General features: G+C 40.5%; 2 protein-coding genes across 14 annotated transcripts in view; both read right to left on the reverse strand.

The window, feature by feature from the left end:
• Positions 1–7357, reverse strand: part of exoc7 (exocyst complex component 7) — a 24560-nt gene extending 17203 nt beyond the window's left edge. For 4 of the 13 annotated variants that reach the window (XM_053238767.1, XM_053238766.1, XM_053238762.1 and 1 more), the window contains exons 1-6: positions 7178–7357; positions 6566–6631; positions 6263–6447; positions 4939–5044; positions 3869–4085; positions 3597–3764 (exon numbers count right to left, since the gene is read on the reverse strand). In XM_053238767.1, the coding sequence (XP_053094742.1) occupies positions 3597–3764; positions 3869–4085; positions 4939–5044; positions 6263–6447; positions 6566–6631; positions 7178–7237 (802 nt within the window). In that variant the 5' untranslated portion in view covers positions 7238–7357. Of the gene's footprint in view, positions 1–3330; positions 3343–3596; positions 3765–3868; positions 4086–4938; positions 5045–6262; positions 6448–6565; positions 6632–7177 lie in introns of all 13 variants that reach the window. The other 9 variants (XM_053238772.1, XM_053238770.1, XM_053238769.1 and 6 more) reach the window with 4 other exon arrangements.
• A 1164-nt stretch (positions 7358–8521) lies between these two features.
• The window catches only part of tvp23b (trans-golgi network vesicle protein 23 homolog B (S. cerevisiae)), a 7273-nt gene continuing 5794 nt past the window's right edge, over positions 8522–10000 (reverse strand). Inside the window, exon 7 of the mRNA XM_034309615.2 lies at positions 8522–8995. Coding sequence (XP_034165506.2) covers positions 8969–8995 — 27 coding nt within the window. The 3' untranslated portion in view covers positions 8522–8968. The remainder of the gene's footprint in view (positions 8996–10000) is intronic.

The following is a 10000-nucleotide window of genomic DNA, read 5'->3' on the forward strand; positions in this document are numbered from 1 at the left end:
AGACATTCCAGATTTTAGGAATTGTGCATTTTCGGAGAACTTCTGAGCTTTAAGCTGGCTTTACACTGTAAGATTTTCCACCTGAATTTGCGTTTGTAAAAAAACTGTAAAACCAAACTAAAGTTCTGTCAGGGTCAGAAAAATTTCTGCTTAACGTCTCAGAGTGTGAGCGCGGCTACGACGACGCTCGTCTAAAATCCACCAATAGGAGAACGGAATATGATTACACAAAACAAAACACCCAGGACAGCTACAAACACGGTAGCGGCGATGCTGAAACGTTAACACAACGTTAGATTTAAAAGGAGAAGTTTGTTGAATTGCGGCAGAAGATAAAACGTCTAAACAACGTCTCATCACACTTACGTCACGCCAGGACAAAAAAGGGACGCGACACGGAACGAAACGGAGGATGAATTACAGCTTCCAGGTGCGTAGCTAGCTAATTAGCATGCAACTGCTCTGTTCATCAAGTTTATTACAATGTGAAACTATTCCAGTTGAAGAGTTAGAAACCCGTGCTGAGTCACTACGCGTCTGGTACGGCAGAACGTAGTAGCTATCTTCATCATTTAATCCGATATGAAGAACACGTTATCGCGTAACAGTTACAGAATTCTTATTGGGATTATCTCGTACAGAGTGACGAGCAACAGAGCGCTGGAATTGCACAACGTTACGTGAACGCAGCAGTAGCTACGATGTACACGAGAGAAATGTTAACGTACGCTACACACGTTCTTACCGTAAAACCTCGTATATACGCGCACTCCTGTTTCAATTTAAGCCTACTTAATCTTTCTTCAGCTAAATTTTTCCGCAGAAAAAGTGACTCTTTTAGACGAGATGAGACGAAAGGTTAATAACGCGAGATGAACGGAAAAGGGGCGGGGCTTCCACAGAGTCATTTCATATCAAAGACTTCAAAACACTTACGCAACTGTCAATCATTCCAGATCTGTGCGTCGATCTGCTGTGAAAAGACGACTATTATTATTATTATAACTCGAATATAACGTAGAGCTCCTACACACAATGCGTGAAGATTGGCAGATCTGGAACGTTAGCTAGTGGAGCATATAGATGTTTCGAGAACTTTTATCATCAGACTTCTGATCAGACACGCAGAACGTTGTTACTTCATTTCTCCTGATTTATTAGCTAACGTAGAACAGCTACAGCTTTAACCGATATAAACCCAAACACTGTGGTCTTCTAACCATCGACACCTGGAAAATCCAAGATGGCGGAACATCAGATACCATCGCGACCTCTTCAGAACCACCACATGTGGTGAGATCAGACTGCAGGACTGGAGCTGAGATACACGGCTCTACAGGAACTGCTCCAGAGTGAAGACAGCGCCACCACATGGCGGTAAAGTGCAGCGCAATTCATGCATTTACGTGTGAGAGAAGCAGAACCCATGTGAGAACCCATCACAATGAGAGATAATGAGATGAAAGGGGAACGGTTAATACAGCAGGCACCATACACACACACACACACACACGCACACACACACGCATGACATGGATACACGTCTAGAAATAAGCACTGCATTCTGAAGCAGCAGTAACGTAGATAAGCACGTGAAGGTTCTAGATGGTTCCAGATAAAAACCATCCAAACGAGTCTGAACTAAATATCTGAAAAGGTGTGGAAGGAAGTTCTGCTGGTGGAAAGCTAGATCTGCTGTAAAGTGCTACAGAGTTCATGGTCCTAACCTGGATTTAGAACCTTGCCCTTTTGTTGTGATGTTTCAGCTGGTGGAAACTTGGCTCTGCTAGACAGTTCCGCTGATGTCTTTAGCTGAAGGAACTTCACATTTCAACATAGTTCTAAGGTGGAAAGCTGCATTTAGAACTTTGGACTTCAAAACAGACCATGTAGTTTGACCACTGTTTGAGTCTGGAGGAAAATAAGACTTAATACTGTTCTACTGTGAAGTTCTGCTGATGAACACCTGGAGTTCTGCTTGGGTTCTGCCTGCTTGTGCTATATTGTTCTACGATTTTAAATCTAGACCTCTATGGTGTTCTTTTATCTTCATCTATGGAGGCTTTTGGGTTCTGCTATAGAGTTCTGCTCATCAAACCCAACCCTTCCACTTCCATCTGCTGAGGAACCATGGATTAATCATGGGGTTTGGATGCTGTTTTGAACTAGAGGAACCACAGGTTCCTGTCTGATTCTGCTCTGAAGATCTGAAGTTTTGACAATAGCTTCATGCTAGGTCTGCTAGTGGGAACCTGGATTTGTTATTGAGTTCTTCTCCAATCTTCAGATTTTTCTTCCATACCGGACCTTCTTTTCTGCTATAAACTAGAACATTTGGCCTGGTTCTTCTGGAGGAACCATTGTTTTACATCTACTTCTGATCAGTAGAAAGCCAGGATCTGATATCTAGGTGTTCGTTCTGACTTTAATTCTATGTATTTAAGCTCTAATATGGACTTCTCCTGAAGAAAGCTTCAACTATCTCTTGGTTCTATTTAGAAGTTCTACTGACGGACACTTGGATATATTGTGATGTTTGGTTGCTGTTATCTGAAGGAACCAGAGCTTCCAGGCTGGTTCTTGTTTGGTAATCATTGAAAAGGCTGAAAGCTAGTTCTGCTATGAAGTTCTTCATCTACTGTTTCTACTACAGGCTCCTGCTGCTGTCTCCAGCTGGATTTATTAAACCTGGTTTATTGTAAATGAATTTCTTTGCCCAGGATTTGCTAAATCTGGATTTGATAAACCTGGATTTGTTCAACCATGATTTTTTAAACCAGGCTTAACCTGGATTTGTTAAAATCCATTCCATGAATTTGTTCAACCTGGCTTTTTTTTTTATTGTTTAAAAGGCTCAGATAAACCTGGATTTGTTCAACAATTATTTTTTTATAACTGGATTTGTTATTCCAGACTTTGATAAACCTGGGTTTTTTTTAATCCTGGCTCAGTTAAACCTGGATTTGTCCAACCTGGATTTCTTTAAAACCTGAAATTGTTAAATCTGGATTTTTTCTGTTCCAGATTTATTAAAACTGGACTGTTCAATGAGTTTATTTTTTAAACCTGGATTTATTTTAACCTGAACTTTTCTAAACCTTGATTTGTTAAACCTGGATTCTGTTTAAACATGGATTGTTAAACTTTTGTTAAACCTGGCTTTGTTATAGACTTTCAGTGTTGTATATTTGACAGAAATGTTCTGATCCTGAGAAAGTTCTGCTGGTGGAAAAGCTATGAGGTTCTCATGATGAGATCTCTCTCCGGTTCTGTTATGGCGTAGTTAAAGCATGCGATGGCCAGAGCACACTAGCGATGCTGACACTTTACCTGGGATGTAAACTGCCGCCATTTCAGCCGATCGAGTAAAAAGGACGAGGGGAAGACAAGGGAGAAGATGTTAGTATGAGACACAGAACCAGAAGAACACAGAACCTAGTGTCCTGTTCCAGTAGAACATTCTGCACAAGAAAAGAGGACCTGAGTGAAACCCATGGATGCAACACTGACTCCAGCAGGTACTAACACTCACCCTTTGCCCCTAAACCCATGAAGGGTGCTTGAAGCAGGCATGCGAGGTTAAAGGTCACACTTACCTGGTCGCTTAGGAACCTTTTTGGTGGGCGTGTCCTTGCGTTTGGTCTGCACTGCAGGAGAGTAGAGCAGCGCCGAGGAGGCACTGTTCTTACGGAAATGTTCCTTCAGACCTTTAATGGAGCGATCCAGCTGACTGGAACGGATCTGAAAATACACGTTCATGAAGTCTGGACACACACACACACACACACACACACACGATGTGGTGCAATCAGTCAATCGGGAACTCGGCGCGCGTGTAAGTCGGGTTCTTGCGTATACGTGTGTGTACCCTGGTTCCGGCCGTACTCCACCAGCCAGCCGGCGATGCAGATGACGTCCTGCAGCACAGCCTCGGGAAGATGCTCCAGCGTGACCTCGCCCTCCAGCTCCTCGTCCCCACCAATCGCGTCCAAGATCAGAACGGGCGGGACCGACTTACTGTAGCGGGTCAGCAGGGCACGAAACTCCGCCTCCAGCTGCTCTTTACCCTTCTCAAACCGCACTTTCTGAAAGATGTGCAGGAGGAACTGGATCAGCTCCACCGTTACGGGTCTTTCTATTCATCCTCCATGTTTTTATTATGATTGTACACAAGTACACACACTCCATATGCTCAGGTACCATGTGGGCGGAGCTAAAACTGGAAAAGATTGGAGAAATCGCCACCCTTCACAAAACGTTTACAGAATTTAAGAGGCAAATCCACCGATTTAAACTGATCATTATTTAACTTTTACGTGTTTTACGCATCAGCTTAAAGTGAGACTGAAGCCCAAATGGCTTCCTATCCACTGTGTGTGTTCCCTACAGAGGGTAGAACAATACTGAACTGTACACTACCGAGCGTAGAGCGCCATCTGAGAGAGACACGGAGATAGAAAGAAAGAGAGAAAAACAGCGGCAAAGAGATAGAGAGACAGAGACAGAGAGACAGAGAGAGAGACAGGTAGAGAGAGACAGGTAGAGAGGAAGAGACAGGTAAACAGAGAGAGATAGAGATAGTGGGACAGGCAGGTACAGAAACAGAGACAGGTGCAGAGGGAGAGAGAGACAGAGAAGGAGACAGGTACAGAGAGAGAGAGAAACAGGTATACAGGGAGAGAGACAGGTACAGAGAGAGAGAAAGACAGGTACAGAGAGAGAGAAAGACAGGTACAGAGAGAGAGACAGGTACAGAGACAGAGAGACACAGGTAGAGAGAGAGACACGTACAGAGGGAGAGGGAGACAGGTATAGAGACAGAGAGACAGGTATAGAGACAGAGAGACAGGTATAGAGACAGAGAGACAGGTACAGAGGGAGAGACAGGTACAGAGAGAGAGAAAGACAGGTACAGAGAGAGAGAGACAGGTACAATACCACAGTGTTGAGTTCAGGACTGTCGGGATTGTTATCCTGAAAATATTCCACAGCTTTCTGGATCTTGGCGATGCAGGCGAGATACTCGTTCAACCTCCCAGTGGGTCTGCAACACACACACACACACACACACACACACACACACACAAACGCGCACACACACAAACGCACACACACACAAACGCACACACACACAAACGCACACACACACACACACACACACACACACACACATATACACTCAAGAAGTCTGTCTCAGAAACATCTAATAATAAGAGTCCTTAGAGATACAGAGAGAGAGACAGATATATAGATACACAGAGAGAGAGACAGATATATATACACACTGATCAGCCATAACATTAAAACCAGCTGCCTAATATTGTGTAGTTCCTGCTTGTGCCAGTAAAACAGCTCTGATCCCTCTCGAGGCCTGGACTCCACAAGACCTCTGAAGGTGTGTGTGGTCTCTGGCACCAAGATGTTAGCAGCAGATCCTGTAAGTCCTGTAAGTTGTGAGGTGAGGCCTCCATGGATCAGACTTGTTTGTCCAGCACGTCCCATAGATGCTCAATCGAGTGAGATCTGGAGAATTTGGAGGCCAAGTCAACACCTTGAACTCTTTGTCATGTTCCTCAAACCTCCTGAACAGTTTTTGCAGTGTGTCAGGGAGCATTATCCTGCTGAAAGAGGCCACTGCCATTAGGGAACACCATTAACCTGGACTGCAGGAATGTTTAGGTAGGTGGTACGTGTCAAAGGAACATCCACATGAAGGCCAGGACGCGAGGTTTCCCAGCAGAACATTGCCCAGAGCATCACACTGCCTCCGCCAGCTTGCCTTCTTCCCATAGTGCATCCTGGTGCCATCTCTTCCCCAGGTAAGCGACACACACACACACGGCCTTCCACATGATGTAAAAGAAAATGTGGTTCATCAGACCAGGCCACCTTCTTCCATTGCTCCATGGTCCAGTTCTGATGCTCAAGTGCCCATTGTAGGAGCTTTGTGAGATGTTCTGGACAAACAAGTCCGATCCATGGAGGCTCCACCTCGCAACTTACAGGAATTAAAGGATCTGCTGCTAACGTCCTGGAGCCAGATACCACACACACCTTCAGAGGTCTTGTGGAGTCCATGCCTCGACACGTCAGAGCTGTTTTACTGGCACAAGGAGGAACTACACAATATTAGTCTGGTGGTTTTAATGTTATGGCTGATGTTTGGTGTGTGTAGATATATATATATACAGATAGATAGCGAGACAGATTGAGACACTGAAGTGTATTATAAGTGGTGTTCTGGAAGAAGATAAAAACACACCCCTCCTTGATGATTTTGTCCGTATCCTTGGCGACGTGGTAGTAGCTGATGACGTGGTCGAGGCAGAAGAGCGTCTTGTCCACGTTCTCCTGAAGCCGCTGCAGGTTCTCCGTCTGCTTGTGAACCGGGATGATGGAGTTCTCCAGAGCCATGAGCCGACTCTCAAACGACGACAGGATCGACACCTGAGGAGAAAAACAGGAATAACACACAACCATGAATACCACGTCTAACCAGGAGGTGCTTCTTCACACACACACACACACACACACACACGCTCTCAGATCAGGGTTTCTGACTCACCATTCCTTTAGTGAGCTGATCGCTCTTTTCCAGATTCTCACGAATAAACGACAGCGTCTCTTGTTCCTGAATTTGGAGCAATAAAAATATAAATATTATTTATTTATTTTTCGTGCCTGTAGTGTGTGTGTGTGTGTGTGTGTGTGTGTGTGTGTGTGTGTGTGTTTTGTCAGCTCAGCACTACGAACACAAGCAGTAATGTGATATTTAACTTTCCAATGAGAAAAATATTGTTATCATGAATAATGGAAATGATTTAATAGTAATTTTAAAAATAATTTTACAAATACAACCTGATAATAACATCATCATGAAACGATCAAAATCTAATACTGGTACATAGATATACATGTGTGTGTGTGTGTGTGTGTGTGTATAACTTCGTGTACCTGGATTTATATTAATATAAAAGCTAAACAAAGCAGTAAATGTAGTACTGCGTGAATAAAAAGCTCCATAATGAGGATGGTGTGTGTATAAACCTGTGTGTTGATGTACAGAAGAATAAAGTTTTAATATAAATGTAGATCTACAGAATTAAACATTTCCTGTCGTCTTCATCTCTTTGGGCGTTTTTCTCTCTTTTCTCTCTCCGTCTTTCTGTAAACTCACCTGTTTTAACTTCTCCTCGATCTCTCTCTTCCTGGCGGACGCGTCCTCGGTGGGAATCATGATGAAGAAACTGGGAGAATTCAATTAATTTTAGTCTAAATTATTTCAAAACAATCTCCCCGGCCTTCCCCCCGCTGTCACTGCCCGAGCTGAGGAGTGCGCATGCGCGGGATTGTTGCGCATGCGCAGAGGAGATCAGGCAGAGAGCTGTGCGTCAGCCACTTCCGGGTTTTTATTCCAATAGAAAAGCCTTTTTACAGAAAATCAATTTAAAAAAAAAAAAAACTTTACAACCCAACTTTAAAATAAATAAATAAATAAATAAATAAAACCCTATGAGCTCACTTTTTCCACATAAAAAAATATATAAATATTTATCCAATTAAGTTTATTATTATTATTATTATTATTATTATTACTTATTTAGTACATTTTAGTCAAACAGTAAAATTACACTTAATTAAACTGTAACAAATAAACAAGTTAAATAAAATAACATGCAAAAGCAGAATGAGATTTTTAAAAATTTAAGTAAAATTTAAGCAAAACAATTTATTAATTTATTTATTTAATTTACTTAAAAAAAATAATAAGATAACCTGTACAAAAAAAATGTAAATAAATTAATAAAATATTTTAATTATTTAAAAAATTAAAGATAGAAATGAGAAATGTAATAAAGGAGGATAAACTCAGTGGAGGATAAAAACACCACTGAATCGTACATTTATAAAATATAAAATAAAATTCCACTTTATGTGAAATGAAATGATGAAACTTTACATCAGAGTTATAAAGAATATTATACAAAAAAGTTGAATAAAATCTGTACACACTTTACACTTCCACAAACGTGACAGGAAAAAAGGGAAGATACGGAAGACCGTTTATTATTCTTTACCTCAAGATAAATTTAAACTACACAAAATTATACAGACCTTTTAATGTTTATCTTTAATTATAATAAATTAGGAACAACATCTGAATAAAAAAAGCAGTTATATTTGATTTAGCTTAAAATAAATAGAATTTAGGAATTAATTAAAGTTTTGAAGTTAATTTAAGTTTTCAAACTGTAAATAAAATTTACATTTTAATTTTAATTTACTTTAATTTTCCTTTACTTATACATTAATTTTAATTTAATTTTAATTTTACATTTATTTTAGTTTAACTTCATTTTAATTTAATTTAAATGTACTTTTCAAGGAACTTTTTTTTTACTTTTTAAAATGTCATTTTAATTTTTCATTGTTATCATTTTAATTTAACTTTAACCTTATTTATTTATTTATTTATTTATTTATTTATTTATTTGAGAACTCAAGAATCTAGAAGTCGTATAGTCGGGACACAGAATATATATTATCAGGCTATTATTTTATTTTTATATTTTTGACACATTTTAGAATAATAGTAAAGACATAAATAAATAAAACAAAAATAAACGACTGACTTGTTGCTCTTGATTAAAAGTAAAATAAATACATTTCCCAAAAAAAAAAAAAAACACTTATAAGATTTCATATAATAAGATTTCAGTGAATAAATGTAAATGTAATGACAGGTGTGTGTGTGAGTGTGTGTGTGTGCGAGTGTGTGTGTGCAAGTGTGTGTGTGTGTGTGTGTGTGTGTGTGTGTGTGTGTGTGCGAAACACTACGGCGCAGTAACACAGATCTATCAGCTTCACTAAAGTCCTTCTGTAAACAAAACTCCAGGAAAAGGGAATTATTTGGGAATTTTTCAGGAATCTTCCACACACACAGTGAGAGTTTTCCTGCAGCTCTGCTTCATGATGCGTCCTGTTTACTCACAGCCTTTAATCACACACACACACACACACACACACACCAGAAATAATCAGGTTTCTATGAAACAAATAAGCAAAACAGCACAAATAAACACATCCTGATTTATATCCTATAGCTATCGTTTATAAATGTAGATAATTTAAACTGATTTATTATTCGTAATTAGTTAATATTTAGAATTCGTAATCTAGCGTTTCACGCCGTACGCTTCTAAACCCTGAGTTAACCTGCTTATTTGCATATTCATGATGTCAGCAGCTTTGATTGGATAAATACAGAGCGACCGGTTTAAATAACGGCTTTTTTTCTCGCGCTTTTGCATCAGTGAGAAAAAAATGCTGCTACGTAAAAATTGTTGTTACGTAAATCCTCCTTGGCTGTTTTAAGCCTCCTGAAGCAAAACAAACACAAGAAAACAAAAAGATAAAAAAAGGAAGAAAACACAGACGAGCAAATTATATGATTTAATTAAAAAAATTCATTTTAAGCATGAAGAGATTGTGTTTACTTTTACAGCAGCGTCATTTTTATTTTCCCTCAAACTACAAGACACGAGGTTTATGCACGAGATACGAGGCACGGGATACGAGGCACGGGATACGAGGCACGGGATACGAGGCACATGATACGAGGCACGGGATACGAGGCACATGATACGAGGCACAAGATACGAGGCACGGGATACGAGGCACATGATACGAGGCACGGGATACGAGGCACATGATACGAGGCACAAGATATGAGGCACGGGATACGAGGTACATGATACGAGGCACGGGATACGAGGCACGGGATACGAGGCACGGGATACGAGGCACGGGATACGAGGCACGGGATACGAGGCACATGATACGAGGCACAGGATACGAGGCATGTGATACGAGGCACGTGATATGATACAAGACACGAGATACGAGGCACGTGATATGATACAAGACACGAGATACGAGGCACGAGATATGAGGCATGTGATATGATACAAGACACGAGATATGAAGAACAGGATACGAG

Source organism: Pangasianodon hypophthalmus, chromosome 12 (assembly GCF_027358585.1).
Source record: "Pangasianodon hypophthalmus isolate fPanHyp1 chromosome 12, fPanHyp1.pri, whole genome shotgun sequence".
Taxonomy (NCBI): domain Eukaryota; kingdom Metazoa; phylum Chordata; class Actinopteri; order Siluriformes; family Pangasiidae; genus Pangasianodon; species Pangasianodon hypophthalmus.